General features: G+C 43.2%; 1 protein-coding gene across 4 annotated transcripts in view; it reads right to left on the reverse strand.

Annotated features, from left to right (window-relative positions):
• Positions 1-19,660, reverse strand: part of Gcc2 (GRIP and coiled-coil domain containing 2) — a 36,164-nt gene that overhangs the window by 9,984 nt on the left and 6,520 nt on the right. For all 4 annotated transcript variants that reach the window (XR_010040729.1, XR_010040730.1, XM_063229722.1 and 1 more), the window contains 12 exons: positions 16,661-19,093; positions 16,148-16,217; positions 13,298-13,398; positions 13,103-13,201; positions 10,764-10,883; positions 10,325-10,489; positions 9,640-9,744; positions 8,872-9,034; positions 3,335-3,435; positions 3,168-3,245; positions 2,152-2,289; positions 1,585-1,706 (listed from right to left, as the gene is read on the reverse strand). Coding sequence is in view for 2 of the 4 variants with exons in the window: in XM_063229722.1 (XP_063085792.1) it covers positions 1,585-1,706; positions 2,152-2,289; positions 3,168-3,245; positions 3,335-3,435; positions 8,872-9,034; positions 9,640-9,744; positions 10,325-10,489; positions 10,764-10,883; positions 13,103-13,201; positions 13,298-13,398; positions 16,148-16,217; positions 16,661-19,093 (3,695 nt within the window). In the remaining 2 variants the exon portion in view is untranslated. The remainder of the gene's footprint in view (positions 1-1,584; positions 1,707-2,151; positions 2,290-3,167; positions 3,246-3,334; positions 3,436-8,871; positions 9,035-9,639; positions 9,745-10,324; positions 10,490-10,763; positions 10,884-13,102; positions 13,202-13,297; positions 13,399-16,147; positions 16,218-16,660; positions 19,094-19,660) is intronic.

Here is a 19,660-nt window from a genome sequence, read left to right on the forward strand (position 1 = left end):
CAAGTCACTCTGTCTCAAAGGGAAGAGAACTGCAAATGTGGCTGCCATGGCAAGCAGAAGACTCTGGGTTTAATCCTCAGTATCAGGAGAAAGAAAAATGGGACTATTTAATGCATAAAAAAGTAGGAAAAACAAAAAATGATGTGAACCCAAAACTCAGACATGGTAAAAAAAAAGGCTCTAGCAAATGGTGACAATTTATGTATTATTAAAGCATCAACATTTAAGTTTTGCCAGGCAAGGTGGCACATGCCCATAATCCCGGCACTCAGGAGGCTGACACCAATCTGCATCCAGCTTAGGTTATGATTAGTTCAAGACCAGTTGGGACTATATAGTAAGACCTTATCTCAAAAACAAAACAGCCAGGCATGGTGGCACCTGCCTATAATTCCAGTACTCAGGAGACTGATGCTGGAGTGTGAGGCCAGCCTGGGCTATGAAATGAGTGCAAAGTCAGCATGATCTCCACAGCCAGACTGTCTCACACAAAAAGAAAAAAGAAAACAAATATACCCCACCAATAGTCAACTTCAGCTTTATGAGGCACTACTGGCAGAGAGAATGCACTCCAGCTTGCAGTCTCCACATTTAATAGCTTCCTAAGCAAAGAACAGAAGACGAACACATACCACAGCATCACTTGGTCCCGCCAGGATGCTAACAGTCTGGCAGAACCTCTGCTCACAAAAGCAGACACACTTTTGCTGCAACAGCTGTCCTGCTCTGGTCGCAGCACGCTCTGAGTAACTTGCTGAAGGGTGCAGATACATGATTACAGCAGGACTGATTAAATAATCTGTTATGTGAACAAATCTGAGAGGGTGCCAAGCATTAAGGAAAAACTTTATTCTAAACTAAAACTCAGAATTTAATTTAAAACCTTTTGTTTCTTTTTTGAGATAGGGTCTCACTACGTAGTTCAAGCTGGCCTTGAACCATTATGTAACCCAGCTGGCCTAGAATTCAGTGATCCTCCGGTGCTAGCCTCCCAAATGTTGGGATGATAGGTGTTCACCATGGAGCCTCATAGAACCTTTTATTTTATTTTTTTGAGATAAGAGTCTTGTTATGCAGTTCAGGCTGGCCTTGAGCTCACTTTGTAGCCCAGGCTGGCACTGAACTTGCCATGATCCTCCTGTCTCAGCTTCCAGAGTGCTAGAATTACAGATGTGCACCACCATGCCCAGCTAGGAAACTTCTTGAAGTAAAGTATCTTAAGCAACTTCTATTTAACCTAATGGTGAAAAAGTACACTGAGAGAAGTGCTTTTATTCTTTTGCCCTTAAATTTCCAAAACTGGAAGAACTAATAATTTTAATGTCTAACTTTCTACTACAACAAAATCCTAAAGAGACTGAGGTCAGAAACTTGCACCCTGCAAGCCTTCAGGTTATGTACAGTGCCGAGGCAGGCACACCCAGCTGAGGGCCACATATACCAAGGCCAAGCAGCTGCTCCCTGTGTCTGGCTGTGCAAAATTCTGGTCAGTGCCAATCCTGAGGACGCCAGCCCGGAGCAAGGAAAGTGCTGTGCAAGTGGTTCATATTATGAACCACTCGAGGTCCCGGGGTTAAACTTCACCTTTCTTGTTTCACACCCTCAGCTTCAGCCTGAGGCACACATTTATTCTTTTGCTGTTTCAGAACATTGTGAACTCGGACTTTGTAGTTCTCAAATTCTGAGGCCACAGCTGCTTGTTCTGCCTATAACATGAAAAGAGAAAATCATTTTCTATTGTAACACAATCTTATTTTTAGTGAAAACTCATTTTTGAAAATGAAGACAGCTTTGTTTCAGCCCCAGTTAACTTCACCAAAAAGCATGCTTACTAGGTTACTCCTACACATTTTAAAAATCTCTGAATAACATGATTTTCTTTGATAAGAGATGTTTTTTTCTTTCCTGGGAGATTAATGTACAGTCCGCAAGCTTCAGAGTGGCACTATTTGCTTCTGGGACTTTGTAGAGATTTTTACTTATCACAGTCCCTAATTTAAGTTCCCCAATGTGAGTTTTCACAGTAGAGTGGTGAAGGTCCATCCCAAGTCCTGCGCATTCCTAAAGTGACTGGGACAGAGCTGGCCATACTCAGCCAGGCATCCCCCTAATGAGCGAATCCCTGGAGCGGACAGGTGGGTGGGACGACACCTTAGCCGCGCAGTTCTCCTCCTGCAGCGCAGCCACCCGCTGCTGGAAGGTGCCAAGAACACGCTGGTGCTGCTCCGCGGACACCTTCAGGTGTTCGTGCAGCTTGTGCTTCTCTGCAGTCGCCTCAGCCAGCTGGATCTGGGGAAGACAGGGAACTCAGCACGGTGCCTCACACAGGACGCTCCCGCAAGCGTGGAGGTGTTAGTATGGAAGAGTGGAGACAACAGAAGAACAGTTTCGCACCACAATAAGTAAAGCAACAGCAATGAAAAGTCATGCAAATCCCGGAATACACAGTTCATTCCCATTTAACTGAATAGCTCAAGACATTTTTTATATATGGAGCTGCTAAAAAATATATACACACTTCAGAAAAAGAAATAATAGGCTTTTTCAACAGACCCTCGTATGGGGGACCCTAGAGGTCACTGTATAGCACAGAAAACACTGCGCTGTAGCCCTTAGTGGAGATGGACATACACGTGCAGAGGCCTCAGTGACTGAGGTTCTACAGCCGCAGCTCGGAGCCCATGGCTACCGCTCTGACACCTCCTGTGGCTGAAGGTCATTTGTATTCTCTCATGATGTCTCAAATTAGTATGAAAATATTTATGTTTTTCTTTTCCTGAAGTGTGTATACAATTTCTAGTGGTATTTATATACATGAAACAGACACATGAAACCACTTTATGCACTATTTCTTGTGATTGCACTGTCATTCGGAGGATAAAGAGGAGGGCTGGGGCAGGCTGGCTCTATGCTGCACTACTCCACAGTGTATTAGCATCCTGAAACACACAAAAATAACCCAGCCCAAGGTATGCACCATATCTGACTGACTGCCATCATTCCTCAAATCTTTTTACATCTCCTCAGGGAAGCAGAGAATGTTTTGAGCTCTTAGGGACATAAACAGCCCACCATGGCACGTGCACCTCAGGTCACCATTGTCTTAGAGAGTTGCTGCCCACCACACGGAAAACCCTTTTACAATCTTAGAAAGCACAAAGTCTTACTTTGTAGACTTCTCCTTGCTGGTGGCTTGCCTCCAGCTCGCCCTTTAAGGATGCCTGGAGAGTGAGATGATCGATTTCCTGTGGAAGGAGAACAGTGGCTAGATGGGAAGCACAGTTACTCACCAGTGAACCATGAATAAGCTAGAAGATAAGAACAAGCAACATACTGCCTGCTTTGCGTCTGCCAGCTCCTTTTTGGTTTTCACAAGCAGCTGCTTGACCCTGGAGTGTTTCTCCTCATGCTGCTGCAGGGAAGACTGCAGCGAGGCTGGACGCAGGAGGGATTTCCGCAGAGAGAGGAAACAGCTTTCATGAGTGCACAGGCGCCTGCCCAGTAAGACGTATCTTCTTCACGTTAACTCACTTTCGAGGGAAACTGCTGTAGCCCTGTCACAGAGCACCTCAAACATCTGTGACAGCAGCGGTGACTGTGTAGGAACCCCTGGAACCCTCCTACCCTCAGGCGGGCCACTTCTGAGACAGCCTGACTGACTGGACACAGTGGGCTCACTCCATCACATGCAGTTGGGGGCTGCTCTGGTGCCACAATGGGGACAGGTATATGAGCAGATCATGGGCTCACATAGCCTGAAACACTACGGGAGCCCACAAACCCCTGGACGGCCCTCTCCTATTTACCCTGGAGCCCACTGCATCCTAATGAAGCAGATCTGTTCCTCTGTAAATATGTCCTCGTATATCTCTACAACAAAGGTGTGGCAACTGTTACTATGTCTCTAAATGCTAAGGGCTACTTTTAAAAAACACCTCAGGAGAGGCACTGAGTATTTCTTGTCCTGTAACCTCAGACAGACACTTGTGACAGCAACTTAGATGCAGTAACTTTTTGCAGGAGGGACTGTTAGTGAAGGAAAGCTCACTAAGGGACAAATTTAACAGACAAAATTGTCTTGTGACAGATTTAAGGAACAAAAACAGCAGACACAAGTGGATTCACTGTGGAAGCCATGGGTGGCCCTGCTGCAGCTGTGGTGAAGCAGCCAGGTGTCCAGGTATTGGACCCCGATCACAATCCATTCACAGGACAAGCGCACCTGCCTCAGCCCAGCCCAGTTACTGGAGCCGTGGCATTGTGCTGTGGAGAGTTCTGGTGAGCAAAAGTCCAGCTCACCCTCCTATACATACTGGGTAAATGGGAACATTTTAACTGTGCTTCTCACATGCAAGCCTTACCCAGCTGTTTTCTAGAAAGTACTTATACCATTCCAAAAACACATATTATGAAGCACAGATTACCTATAAAGCCTTTGCAAAGAGCTCCAACAGTTACGCTAAGTGAGACACATTGAGTTACAAGCCAAATGACACCAAGGAGCACCCTAGGGTTGACTAGGGGTGACACATCACAAGACAGCGGAAAGCAGGATGAAAACATTAGCAAGGCCACCCAAGGCGACATAACCTGAAAAGCTGAAGGCTACCTCTACACGGAACAACAAGGTAGATTGTATGGTGCAGGAAGCACCAAAGAGCTGAAGGAACCAACAGGTGAATAAGGGTGTGGGAGGCACGAAAGGGAGAATAACAAATGAAATAACACTTGTGAATAAATGGCATCTTGGGAAAAATCAGGGACCTTTCAGGACACAGTAATGAGAAACGGAGGGGCTAGGTGTGGTAGTACACCCTTGTAAGCCCAGAACTCGGGAGGCTGAGACAGGTAGATCTCTGCAAGTTCAAGGCCAGCCTGGGCCACATAGTAAGTTCAAGACCAGACAGAATTACATACAAAAAGACACTGTCAAAAACCCAAAATCGGCCATTTGCAGACTTCAGGGAGAGAACAAGGCCACACCCAGGAAGCAAGGCCCATCTGGGAACCTGCACCATGCACGGCCACTACTGAACTGGGGATAGCCAAACCCCAGCCCCTTTGTGGGCTGGTAAACAGGAAGTACCAATCCCTCTCTCCTCCACCTGTCAGCAACGAGCTTATCCCAAGAAACATAAGCTGTGATGATAGCTATTGAGGTAAAATGCAATTAGATGCCTGTGGTGCTTTGGTGTTTCATGGACCTTGCAGGTCTAGGGCCAGTATCTGAGCATAGGTTCAGAGGACAGCGGTACACAGTGTGGCATCTAGGGGGGTCTCCCCCTGAGGGTTGTGGCCATTATTGATTCCCTATTGTCTTGTTTTGAAGTCCTATATCATTTCCATTGTTTTGTTGGTTTGGGTTTTATTTTATTTTGTTTTGTTTGATTATGTTAAATCTGATGGCATGAGCAGCTATTTAAAAGATAGCAAGATTATGGTAGCAATTTTGGATTTTCTATTGGCTTGTTTTGAAGTCTTTTATTGCAATCATTGTTTTGTTTTATTGTTTCTATTCTATTCTGTTCTGTTTTGATTTTTACTACATTCAAAGGTATCTGCAGCTATTTTGAGGGCAACAAGAGGCATTATAGTAACTATTGTTGATTTTGTAGTTCTGTATCACACTGGTTTGTTTTGGTTGGTTTTATTCTGTTTTATTATTCTTGGTTTTATTCTCTTTAAAAATAAACAAATTAAATAAAACTAACATACCCAGCTTATCTGATATGGATGCTGTTCTGATACTATTTTCCACCCCTATTTTCTCAGGACTCCCCATCCCAGCCAAGGTATGCTGCACCATTCAGCTGACATCTTCTACACTTGGACCCAATCACCCCATTCCCTGACTCCTATAGCCTGGATCCCAGTTACTTCAACCACAGAATCCTACAGCTTGTACCCCAGCTACCTTGTCCCCAGACTCCTGCAACCTGCAACCGGCTACTCCGTCCCCCGACTCCAACAGCCTGCACCCCACCTACCCTGTCCCCGGACTCCTACAGCCTGTTCCCCAGCTACCTTGTCCCCAGACTCCTGCAGCCTGCACCCTAGCTGCCCTGTCCCTGGACTCCTGCAGCCTGCACCTCGGCTATCCCATCCCCGGACTCCTATATCCTGCACCACAGCTGCCCTGTCCCCAGATTCCTGCAGCCTGCACCCCGGGTACCCTGTCCCTGGACTCCTATAGCCTGCACCCCAGCTACGTTGTCCCCAGACTCCTGCAGCCTGCACCCCAGCTGTCCTGTTCCTAGACTGCTGCAGCCTACACCCCAGCTACCTTGTCCCTGGACTCCTACAGCCTGCACCCCAGCTACCCCCTCCCCAGGCCCCCATCAATGAACCAATCATTTTCCTTGTGTTCAGCTCCTTCATGAACTGATGAGAAATATCCTAATTGTTCTCAATCACTTCTCCCTATGTGGCAAAGCCTTCACTAGTGAAGCTTTCGAAACAGTGAGGTTCTGCCCATATCCAGGCTGCAAGAAGGACCTGACCTTGCTACTCCCCTCTCTCCTGTGCTGTACTACAGAGCTTCGGCACTGCACTCTCGCCAGTGCAGCTCCTTCCTGCACATAGCAGTCTCTCGGTGGGAGTGGGGTGCTGTCTTGAATAAGTACCTTGCCTTCATTTTCCAAAGGACCCAGCCTGTTTATCAGTCTAAAATACACAGGCTTGCTAACTCACAACCCAGCCTGTGCAGTGCAGAACAAAACCTTGAGTTCTGCTGGCAGTGTGGACCAAGAACTTCATGGGGGACCAGCTCAGGCCCAGCCAGTGGTCTGCACGCTATACATCCCAGGCCAGTGCCTGGACACAGGTGGATGACTGGAACTCCACACGTCAGGCTCCTCTGCTGTGTCCATTCCGGACTCACCTGTGCAAGCCCAAGCTGGTGATGCAATGTCCCCAGGAGCAGGGAGGGAGGTGACTGCTACCAGGGTGAGCACCCTGCAGAGGGCTCTGGTGCTTTGTGAACTGACTCAGCTCTTCAGGCAGACCCTGCGCACCTAGCCCTGCATCTGCCGGGGGGGGGGGGGGGGCGGCAGTGGCGGCGGGGCTATGCCCAGGCTCTGGACACTGGGTACAGGCAAGCTGAGCCCTGTGTCACCTGGGGGCCTTCACCACAGAAAGGCCCTGCTACTGCACATCTCAGGACACCCACCGTCTCTCACCAACACCGTGACTGCTTTGTTACTGCAAATGCTATGGACTTCATCACTGAGGACATCTCTGGTTCCTCTCTTGCTTCCCAATGCTCAAGGCCAAACTTACAGGGGAACTCTAGAAAAAGCAGACAGAACCCATCCCTTCCTCTTGGTCTTTTTTTGGTCTTTTCTGAGACCAGCTGGCTAGGAACTTACTATCATCCTGTAAGGTGTTACACATAAATAACGTGTGATAGAAACAGGAGGAGGAGCCTGGCTAGTGGCGTATACCAGTAATCCCAGTACTCTGAGAGGCTGAGGCAGGAGGACTCTAAGTTCCAGCCATTTACTGAGACTCTGTCTCAATGTTAAAAAACATTTTTAAAAACTTCTGAAAGTACTGGGGATTTAGCACTGTGCCCTGGGTTCAATCCTCTTCACTGAAGCATGAAGGATAAAAGTAGAGGGAAATGAAGCATATCATCATAAGATTCTCACCCAAGTACATAAAAGGTGGTATGATTTATGTCAAGGTAATCTGTGAAAAATTCAGATGTATAGTAATAACCCAAAAGCAGGGCTAGGGATATAGCTCAGCAGCACAGCACTGTCTGGTCATGAATTTGATCCCAATACCAAAAAACAAACAAACAAACAAAAAAAACAAAGATTAAAAACCCTAAAGCACCCACTTAAAAACAAACTGGTCAGCTAGTAAAGGAGATAAAATGGTTGCACAAAAAATAATTTTAGAGAAAACAGAAAAAGAAGAAACCAAAGGACAAAATAAAGACACTGGTGAGGTGGTAGATTTAAAACTAGTCACAATAATAATCATGATAAAAAAAATCATTTAAGCTTTCAAACAGTAGAGACTGAGCCTAGAGAGAAATGCAAAATGCCACCACCTGCTGTGAAAAAGAACACACCACAGACATGCATTAAAGCCAAAGGAAGGAAGAAGACAGAGCATAACAGACACTGATAGAAAGCTGGTCTGGTTATAGCTATCAGTGAACATCGAAGGAGACTTCAGAGAAAGAAGGATTACCAGGGATGCAAACCTTTCATAATAAGAGGCAGCAAATCACTAAGAACACAAACAGCCTTCAGTGTTCACATGGCCAACACCAGAGTTTCTAAATATAAGAAATAAAACACTAAGAGGAAAAGAAACAACATCAACAGTACGGGTAGAGACTACCACAGGTTGCTGACAGAGAAAGCAGACAGAAATCATCAGATGGGAGACCACGGACAGACACAGACCTGAGCAGCACCAGAGGGTGCGCTAACGCGGCAGGCTCTGCCACACACGCCACATTCATGGAAACAAATTACAGGCTGGGCAACCAAACAAAGCTTTCAATATTAACATGTGAAGATGTTTTATGAATAAAATATAATCCTCTTAAAAAGAAATATCATACTACTAAATTTTCCCAATTTGTTGAAGTCAGCGACCTATAGGTAAGATAATGTTACTTTACATTATTCATGTACCAGGAACTTCGGTGTTTAAATGAGTAAGTGCATCAAACCCTGACAGGGACCACAAACACCTTCACTAAGGCATAGGTCTCACAGTCCTTCTGGTCCTCAGTAAGGTCCGACACTGGGTAAGGTGCACCTGGCCATGGTCAAAAGCTAAGGGCAGCTAATGTGGCACCCCAACCTATTGTGATATAATCATATGGTAAAGTGAATTCGAGGTACTCACTCAGTTCTTCTTGTAGGGTCTCTTGTTTCTGTCTTTGAATTTTTATTTCTTGCTCCAAATCTTCTATCTTGCTGTTTTTGTTAGTTAACTGCTGATTTAGTTCTTTGGTCAAACGTTCGTAGTCTGCTATTTCCATGTTCATCAGTGTAGTCTGCTGGGCGTCCTGCACATTTCACAGAAGAGTTCCAAGTTACAAGTGCAATTAAATTCACTAGCAAGATGCAGCCACAGCAATATGCAAGTTCTGTTTGTGCTTTCCTAAAGCAGAAACAGGGTAAGCAGTAAGGAAGAATGAGAAGCTGGATGCTTTCTAGTTTCCAGCTCATAAAATATTTTCCAGCAGTCTAACTCTACTTGTTTAGGTTCATTGCATTGCATTGTTAAGTTTTATTAACAACTGGCAGGTCCAGTCTTCTGGGGCTCTTGATTTGCGGTATTTCAATATTTTTAAGTGGTTCTTAGTATTTTTTTAGCCTGATTTTTGGAAAAGTAGAGAAAAGTAGTCAAAATCTGAAGAATAAGACAAACTGCAAGCTTTGATAGTAATGAAGTCTTCATGTGTCAGTGATCATGGACAGACAACATCACACCAAAATCTAACAGTTTCTGAGCCTCCATTCTTCTGAAAAACGGGCACTTAGTGAAAAAAGTTAAAATTTCAATTTATTGAGGCAATCTCTTTATACAAAGTCATCTTAATGGCACCAATATTTACTGGTATCAGCGATGGGAACACCTCGCTAGCCCTGACCCAGTGTCCTCTTGTACCTTTTTCACCAGCTCTAACTCTTGCGTGATTTTCTGAAGCTGTTTCTTTTCCTTTTGAAATTGCAACTGAAGTTCTTCAAGTTCAGTTATGGTACTGGCATGTTCCTAAAATTAAAAATAAAAGCCATTCCCATGACCCAACCAACATTAAAAAGGTATTTGTTAGGGGCTATAAAAACTAAATCTGAATAAAATATTAAAAAAACATACAAAGTTAGGAAAGCTTTCTGTGTTTTAAAAAGATACACCCTCAAAAAATCATAGCTTGGCATTTTAAACTTACAATTGGTACACATTAAGCAATTAATCATCTCTACTGTATTCATCAATATTACCTTTCTGTTTGTCTTTTTAAGACAAAGTTTCTCTACACAGCTCAGGCTGGTCTTGAACTTGCAGTGATCCTCCTGCCTCGGCCTCACAAGTACTGGGATAACAGGTGTATCATCAAGCCCAGCCACCAATGCTACTTCTTCAGAAAGCCTTATTTATTTTTTAAAAGATAGGGTCACACTGTGCAGTTCAGGTTGGCCTCAAACTCATGGCAATCCTCCTGTCTCAGGCTCCTGAGTGCTGAGATTAAAGGTATAAACCACCACATCTGGGTAGAAAGCCTTTTCTTCATTCAAATATTTTGATAAAAGTGTCACTGTACATGTGATCAACTTTACAGGATTGTGTTTACCTTTAGCTTCTGCTCTTTCTGAAGCTTTTCAGCTTCTAGTTCTTTGTCTACCACTGCTTTGGCTCTCTGGGCCTCTAGAATCTGTCCTTCCAATAGCTTAGCATTGGACTGGAGTGTCTCAACTCGAGCCAGGAGATCTTCATTGTCAGAGCTTAATTTTTCACACTGAAATGACAAATGATTTTTTGTTGTAAACACGTGGCAAATACAGGTAGGAGAGGACGAAAAAGTGCATTAAAGAGAATACTAACACAGTGTAACAACTGAAAATTTAAGAATCAGTTCCACAGAATGACAATAAGTCACAAGCAAGTTTAAGTATCTCTGTTGGTGTTAACATGGTAAACCTTGTAAGAGACCAGATGCACCCTGGCAGAGCAAAAGGAGACATGAAAAAACAAACAAAAATCCAGACAGCATGTACTCAATTTAAAATTACCTGAAAAGCTGAATGTCTTAATTGTTTTGTAAGATCTTCCATGAGACGCTCGAAATTATTAGCACGTTCTTTTTCCATATCCAACTGCTCTGACTGCTTATCATATTCTAATAAAAGACTCTTCAATAAAGAAAAGGTTTTACTTTAGGTTATTATGTATTTAATAGGTCAGACTATATAATCAAGCCATCCTGATGTAAGTTCTGCAACTCTATTATGCTTAAACACTGGAAAACATAAAAACAGATTTGCATATGAAAATGATACTGAACCATAAAATGTAAATTTACTATGAAAATAAGAGAAAACATCAGTGTCTTTAATAAAAAATAGGTCATATAAATCCAGCTTTAGAAAATACCCTAAGAATGAGGATCAGAATGTAGTCACCTCTGAGATTTGTTATGTCAGGAGCTTATTCTGCGTTCTAAGAGAACTTACCATCTCATTTATTGGTTTCCTCCAGATGTAGGCCAGGGTCAATCTATCAATTTTCTCCTTTGTAATTTCTTAAATTACTTTTAAAAAGTTTCTTCTACCCAGAAGTCAGTTAAAAGATGATTTCTAAAAACTTTTTTACAAAATATAGCATTCTGATTCATCCAGAACTTAAGCCTGATATACAATGAAATAAAAACTCACTAATTTCCTTAAATAGTTTTTGCTACTTTTTGTTTTTTGAGACTGGGTCTCACTAGGTAGTACAGACTGCCCTTCAACTTGTTTATGTAACCTAGGATGGCCTCAAACTTGCAGCAATCCTCCTGCCTCAGCTTCCTGCATGCCTCGATTACAGGCGTGCACCATCACCTTGAAGTTCTCAAACTCTTTCTTCACTGATTTTTGGCACAGCACAGCTTCACTGGTGAAAGAAGAGATCTGAACAGGAAGTAAAACCCAGCCCTGAGGTTACTGGGCCTCTGTGCCTCACTGGCCCACAGCCTTCTCCACATAGCTGGCAGCAGGGAGTCAGCAGAGCTTGCCTGGCTCACCAGCCCGCTGTGACACAGAGGTGCCCACAACTTCTGCATGAATCTGCCTGCGTTCGCCTGGCTCACCAGCCTGCTGTAACACAGAGATGCCCACATCTTCTGCATGAATCTGCCTGCGTCCTCCTGGCTCACCAGCCTGCTGTGACACACAGGTGCCCACATATTCTGCATGTATCTGCCTGCATCCTCCTGGCTCACCAGCCCCCTGTGACACAGAGGGGCCCACATCTTCTGCATGAATCTGCCTGCATCCTCCGCTAAATTATCCTCTACATTTGCAGCTCCTCTATAAATTTTAGTGTGTGGTCTTTTCCAGAACTTTTAGCTTTTCTTGTTAGCTTACTTTCCATTTAAACCTAGAATAATTGTCAAAATCCCCCCCAAAATGACAACAAAACCTAAGGGTTTTCAATGAAATTATTCATAATTTACAAATGAATTTGAGAAGTAATATTTCAGATAATATTCGTCATCCTATAAACATTTTGAAGTTTCCTTTAAGTGCCCACCTGCTCATTAAAACTATTGCCCAAAGCTGGACTTGGTGGCGCATACCTGTAATCCCAGTATTTGGGAGGCTGAGGCAGGAGGATTGCCCCAAGTTCAAGGTCCGCCTGAGCTACATAATGCATTCAAGGCCAGCCTGAACTAAACAGTGAGACCCTCTATCCAAACAAAAACAAACAAAAAAAGAATAAAAGTATAACTTTTGCACCAATTTTATCTGGCTACTATGGGGATGTTCTTGGACCGAGTTCCCCTTCCACTCCTTGCTGCTAATGTGTATCCTGTCCTTTGCCTGTCACAGCCACAGAATCGAGTCCCCCAGGCCAGGGGTTCAGGAAGGCAGGCTGGCAGAGGCCCAGCTGACTGACCACAGCCCAGCCTGGATTTGGATTCTTGTGCAGAGCAGCTGTCTGCTAAATGAGCGGACGTGAGGAAACAGGAAGACACTGGCTTTGTGGGGGGCAAGTTTGGGCTTTACCATTTTCACAAGCATCTTGTACATTACTTCCGGACAACCGTGCTTCCCTCTCCTGTCAGACCTGCTGGTTAGGCTTCCGGTTTATTTATCTGGCCAGATACACAGCAGCCATGAATCACAGTCACCATTTTGTTTTTTAATTAGGAAATCCCCAAAGAGAATTTGACTTTTAAAGAGCAAGAGCTTAGGGGCATTATTTAAAAGCTAGCCATTCTACAATCTTGTAGCCCACCATACTGTACTAACACAAGCGGGGACAATGACAAAAAACAAGGCAGCTGTTCGCGGGGCGCAGGTTCCACATCCGCGCACTCCCAACTCATTGGCGTTGGGATGCCGCTCAGCACCGGGTCGCCTTTTACCTTATAGCTCTCTGCTCCCTGGATGAGGTCTCTCATGGACACAGACAGCTGATCCTTCTCCGCCCGAACAGATTCGAGCTCTTCCTTTAGAGTCTGGGCCTATTTTAATATATAGTTCGCATTTTAAGAATAGAAAAATTCTTGACTTTCCTAAAAAGTAAGATTCCCAAATGGTGTGCTTTTCAGTTGGCTTACCTCTTTTCTGCTAAAATCTAATTCTTTCTTTGCTTTTACAGCAACTAGTTTTATCTTACTTAGTTTTTCCTCCTTCCCTTTGGATTCTTTTTCCAGATTTGCTAAAAAACAGAAAATGAAAGGATTACATATGAAGTCAGAAGAAAAAAAGGGAAATTACTTGCGTATTTTAACCCTAGAAGCTTTTTCTTTTGGAATACAAAATCCAAAGCTTAAAATTAAAGTCATCAGTATTAGCTAGGTATGACGGCACATGCCTGTAACAGAAGCACTCTGGGAGGCTGAGGCAGGAAGACAGCAAGTTGGAGCCCACTTGGAGCAACTTAGCTACTTACTGAGACCTTGTTTCAAAATAGAAAATAAAAAAGGGCTGGGGATGCAGCTCAGTAGGAAGGCCACTGGGTTCAATCCCCAGTACATTTCCCCTTAACCAAACCAACCACACATTAGTATGTTCTTTTTGTTTTGTTTTGTTTGTCTTTTTGAGACAGGGTCTCATTATGCAATTCAGGCGGATCTTGAGCTCACTTTGTAGCCCAGGCTGGTCTTGAACGCACAAGAATCCTCCTGCCTCAGCTGCCAAGTACTGGGATTACAGGCATGCACCACCACACCCGGCTTATTATGTTCTTTTTAAAATGAAAGTATGGCAAAAAAATGTTAAAAAATATTTCATTTTCTTGATTCTTTAACACAGGCCTACTTTATTTCTTAAAGACAGTGTCTTGCTATGTAGTCCACACTAGTCTCAAACTAGTGGCCATCCTCCTGCCTCAGCCTCCAGAGTACTGGGATGCCAGGCCTGCACCACCATGCCCAGCCTAACGCAGCCACTTTAGAAGTCATGTTACAAGTGTCTAAGAGTAGGAGAGGTTGTCAGGATACCAGATGGTGGTCTGAAAGCTGGGACCAGGGAATGAGGGCATCAGATGCAGCTAAGTATTTACAGACTCCTCTTGCTTGGTAGATCTGAGTTTTACAACTAACCTGTAAAATGGTTGGCCCACCCAATCTGGTCTCCTCTCAACCTCTGTGACCTCTCTTACTTGAGAGGCAGCGTTCAGGACTTCCCTTGGCTTGGGCCTTGGGCCTGCATCCCTCTGCTTGCCTGATGGTCTGTGTGTGCCTGGGGGACAACAGGTCCAGGCTGCCTTTCATCACAAGCCTCCTCCACTACCACCACCCCACAGCATCACTTTCCCCCAGACTTGAATCAGCCAGACAACTATAGGCAAGAACTCCAGGTCAGGAACAAACAGGGAAAGTAGCCAAAGAGGGCAGAAGGGAGATCACATCTCACGTGCACTCTGAATTTTTCTGTTTTTTTTTTTTTTTGGGGGGGGGGGGGTGTTTTTGTTTTTCTTTTTGAGCCACGGTTTCACTATGGAGCCCAGGCTGGCCTTGAACTCATGGTGATCCTCCTACTTTAGCCTCTCCCAAGGGCTAAGATCACAAGTTTAACTCTTCTGTTTACAAACAATGTATGGTCTCTCTCCTTTTTCAGAACAAATTCCTTCAAAGAGTCATCCTTATCTGCTCTGAAATTTGCCTTCCCATGTTTTCCGGGAACTCACTGCAAGCAAGCCCCGGCTCTAGGTACTACAACAACTGCCCTTGCAGTCCTAGCCCAGGGCTGGCAGTGCCCACCACGGCAATACCCTCCACTCCCTCCCTCCTAATTTGTGGGCTACTGTGTGCGCCAGGCCTCCACTGTAAGGCTGCAGCTGTCCTGTCTCCTTGCTGTTCCCAACATCTGAAGATGAGAACTGTCTCTGGTCCTCACCTTGCTTCCACACTGACATGATGATGTCAATCTCAGCGCCTTTTGTTTTTTGAGACAGGGTCTCCGCTATTGGTTCAGTTGCTCTTGAATTCACTACACAGCCCAGGCTGATCTCTCACTTGCAGTGATTCTCCTGCCTCAGCCTTCCAAGTGCTAGGATGACAGGTGTGCCACCATTCCTAGCTTTTTCATGGCTTTTGAAGCCCACTATTTCATGATTAGTTTATCTCTAGTTCTCCCCTAACTCCACATTTACGCAGGGCCCCCCCTAACATCTTGACGTCAAGTGGTACCTAAACTAATTTGCTGAAAACAGCACCTCATTCCAGATTTCATGGGTACCACACTTCTAAGTCTTTGTTTCTCCATTTTCAAAGGGAATGGAAGCGCAACCATGTGTCACCACAGGCAGTGAGGAGGTAGGAACAATTGGCCCTGCATGTGCTGTAGCAGCAGTGCACTGCCGCCAGCCGGCACCCTCCCAGGAAGTCCACAGTGCACCCTGGATACTGCAAACATGAAGAGTGCCTGCTGTTCCTCCTGCCAGGATACTTTCTTCTGTCACACTTCACATTCTTTTAAGTCCCGAATGAAAACACTATGCTGCGACACATTTCCTAACTGAACACAGGTCAGCCAGGTATAATGACCACTCTGGTGATCCCAGCGCTTGGGGGGCTGAGAGAGGAGGTCAGCCTGAGCTACACAGAGCCCAGGACTCCCTTCTGGCTCTTCCTGGCAGTGAGCCGAGCACACGACCTTCCTCACTGGCCTTCTCTGCCCAGATGTCTGGGACAGCCGGGCACACAAATCACACCCTTCAAAGAGCGAAGTTCAGAATCACCACAGAGCCACCTACAAATGGAGTCACAGCAGCTTGCTGTTCATGCTAAATGGCAGAAAGGAAACTGAAAAGGAACAGAGTGTAGAGGGCATTGTGGGTGGGGGAGACGCAGCAACATCCTGTGTTCCAACCTTTTGTCACCTGGCTGCTTCCTCCCCCATCTCTTCTAGCACTAACAGCATTGGTCACAAAAATGGTGACAACACACAACAACCATAGTTACCGATTTTCTCCTCCAGTTCTTTTACTGAAGAAAGCTGATCATCTTTTAAAGACAATTTCTCTAAGGAATCCTAGATTTTATAGGAGAAATAAAAACAAAAAACAATTAATTTCATCTGCATACTGAAGTAGCCATCATTTGAAACATGAGAAAATCATTACTAAAGGGAAAGAATGTAAGAAGCAATTCAGGGTCAGATGAAAAGATTTTTAAACAGTGTCCTAAGTCCTAAGACTGTACCCAAGGCAAAATACCACTAGAGCAACTTCTTTGCTTATATTTAGACCCAGATATTTAAACATTTAAGTTCAAGATTTTAAAATGATCTACATTTTCCAGATGACCAATAAGTAGGATATACAAGAAGGAAGTGTTTAATGTATTTTTCACATACTTGCCCCTTGGGCTTAAATGCTAAAAGCTTACTTCTGATTGCAAAGTGTAAAAATGTTAATTTGTATTTTTTCAAGTCTATCACCAGAACTAAGATTTTGTCAATAAAATTAACAGTACCTTTAATGACAACAACTCTGCTCTTACATCTTGCAATTCCACTTCTTTTTGTTCCAGTAATGGCCTTAGGTCTTCATGTTCTGGCATAGGTTTTTCATCATGGACCTCAGTTTCAGTTTTGCTGTGTAATATATGAGATACTTCCTCAACTTGAATTGAAAGATTGTGATTATCAAGCCTTTTCTCATTAGCATTCTTTATTTCTAAAAGATCAAACTGCAAGGTCTCTTTTTCTGACAATGCTCCTTCTAACTCTTGTCTTAAGAGAATTTTCTCTTGCTCAAAGTCTCTTAGTAAAGACCTAAGTTCTTCACATTGATCAGCCTTTTCTTGAAGGCACTTCACTTCTTTTTCTAATTCTAACACCCTTGCAACATACTGCAAAACCAAGTTGTGATTTTCTTCATTTACTTTTGCTAAGGATTCACCTACAGCTTGTAGGACAAGTCTAACATCTTCCTCTTCATTTTCTTCTGAAACACTCGACCTCATTTGTTTAAGAAAACCACACAGCTGAGTTTTAACAAATGACTTCTGAGCTTGCTCATTTTCAAACAGTTTTTTTAAGTTATCTCGCTCTTCAATGATTAACTGCAGTTTCTTTTCTAATTCAGTAATATGTTCTTTTAGGGTAAAATCTTCTTTTTGAGATACTAGGATTTCCAAATCCCTACTTAACTGGTCCTTTTCGGAACACAGTCTACTATTTTCTTCATAAAGAGACTTCACTTCTGATGACAATGCTTCCTGGTCTTTAGATATAGTTTGCATTTGTACCTTAAGATTTTCCAGTTTTTGGTCATTTTCAACCTTTTCTTTTAAAGTCTCATCTAGTCTTCCCGTCAGCTCGTTTACCTGCCGTTCTAATGCACTGCTGTACTGGGTGGCCTGTTCTTGCTTCTCCCGAAGTTCTCTAGCCAAGCTTTCTTCCCTCTCACACTTTCTATGCAGACCATCTATCTCCTCATGAGAATTTTTAATTTTACTTATGAAATCATCTTTTTCCTCTACAAGAGAACTTATTTTGGCTTCTAATTCTTGTATCATCACGTTTCTTTGACTAAGACCAAGTAAGTACACTTCATTCTTTTCTTGAAGGCTCTTCACGGTATTTTCAAGTTGTGACACTAACTCTCGTTGATGTAGCAACTTTTCATTTTCTTCCTGGAGAAGATTCACAGTTTCTAGAAGAGCATCCTTTTCATTAAATGCAGTCCTTAGCCTCTGCTGAAGTTCATGTACATCAGATGCTTGCTGTTGCTTCATTGATTCAAACTCTTGACTTATTTTTCCAGCAGATTCTCCTAGTTCTGTCTGTAAAATTTCCATAATTTCTCGCAAACTCTCATAATTTAATATTGCTTCTTGCTTTTCTTGTTGAAGGTTTTCACACTGTTCCTTAAGACCCTGTATTTCAAACATTAATGCTAATTTTTCTTTTTCGGAACCTGACAAAAATGTCTCATTTAGTTCTGATACTTCTTTTTGATGTTTTTCCTTGAGATTTTGTACTTCCTTTTTATGTTGTTCTATAGCACAATGAAACTGTTTATTTAAATCTTCCAGCTCATATTTTAATTTTTCTATTACACAGCCCTGCTCTTCTTTAGCTAGTAACAGTTCATTAATTTTAAATTCCAAGTCTTCTCGTTCATGAAAAAACTCATCCTTTATATGCTGTGCATCCATTTCAAGTTTTAATTTAAGATTATTCATGTAAGTTACCTCATCTTTTAAAATACTATGTTGAGACTCCAGTTCTTTTAAGGAATCCTGTAAGTATTTGGTTTTTTCATTTACTATCTGTTCCACAAAAGTATCTTTCTGTAAGAGGACAGGACCCACAGGAAGGTCTGGGTTTGCATCCGATGTGGCTTTCCTTAGGTTTTCCAATTCACATTTGTATTTCTCGCGAATAGTCTGCTCACTGGCCTCACACTGTCTCGCTAGGTCCTCTTTCAGCTGGTTTAACTTACTTATTTCTGCTTCATGTTCTTTAGCTGATGCTTTAATCTGTTGTGTCAGTTCTTTCACTTCTTCTTGCAAACGAATAGTATCTCTTTGGTACTGTTGAGAATTCGCCTCCATGACTTCTTGGAGGTGAGTAACTGCTTGCTTTTTTTCATCAGTGATAGCTTCTAACTGCTTTTGCAGATAGAAAATTTGTTCCTCAAAGGCTGACCTCATTTTTTGACTCTCATCTTGCAGTTCTTTAATATCACTTTCAGAGCTACTCTGAAATTTAAGTTGCTCTGAAAGCTCTGCCTGTTTGTTTATTGCTTCTTCTAGCTCCCTTTGTAAGCCGGCCTTATCTTCATTGTGTTTGGAATGTACCGTTATCAATTCACTTTTCAAATCTTCAATTTCTTTCACATAGTTTCTGTGCAACTGTTCAAACTCCTTGTGCTCATCTTCCATTTTAGTTACAGAATCCTATTACAAAAATAAGCATAAATCATTTAAGTCAGACAAAAGAAACATTTGCACTTAGGAAAGACAATCAGTCACAGCTAACTGAGAGCAGAGGAGATGACTAAGACCTGGAGAATGATGTCGAAGAGTCCAGGCATTCTGCAAAGGCTCTGCCCAACTCGAGAAGAGCCACATACATCAGCAATAGCACGGCTGTTATAGTAACTGACAACTAGGAAATCTCTGAACTGTTTTCTTCTAAAAGATGTTAAATCTGTACAAGTCATAAAGCTTCAACTAACAGCTCCTGAATAGATTAAGAAGAGACTCAAGAAAAAATTAGCCTAGGGCCGGTAATTTGGCTCAGTGGCATAAGCGCCTGCCTGGTAAGCACGAGGTCATGAGTTCAATCCCCATTACTGCAAAAAAAAAAAAAAAAAGAAAAGAAAAGAAAAGAAAACATTAGCCTAGACCCAACAGGCAAGAAAGTGCCAAGATGGTACTGGATATTCTGGATATTCTACAGCTGAACAGATAACAGTATTTAAAATTATATCAGGCCCGGTATGGTGGTATATACCTGTAATC

The sequence above is a fragment of the Cavia porcellus genome, unplaced genomic scaffold, assembly GCF_034190915.1.
Source record: "Cavia porcellus strain 051 isolate PalLab524CR breed Dunkin Hartley unplaced genomic scaffold, mCavPor4.1 scaffold_18, whole genome shotgun sequence".
NCBI classification, from domain to species: Eukaryota; Metazoa; Chordata; class Mammalia; order Rodentia; family Caviidae; genus Cavia; species Cavia porcellus.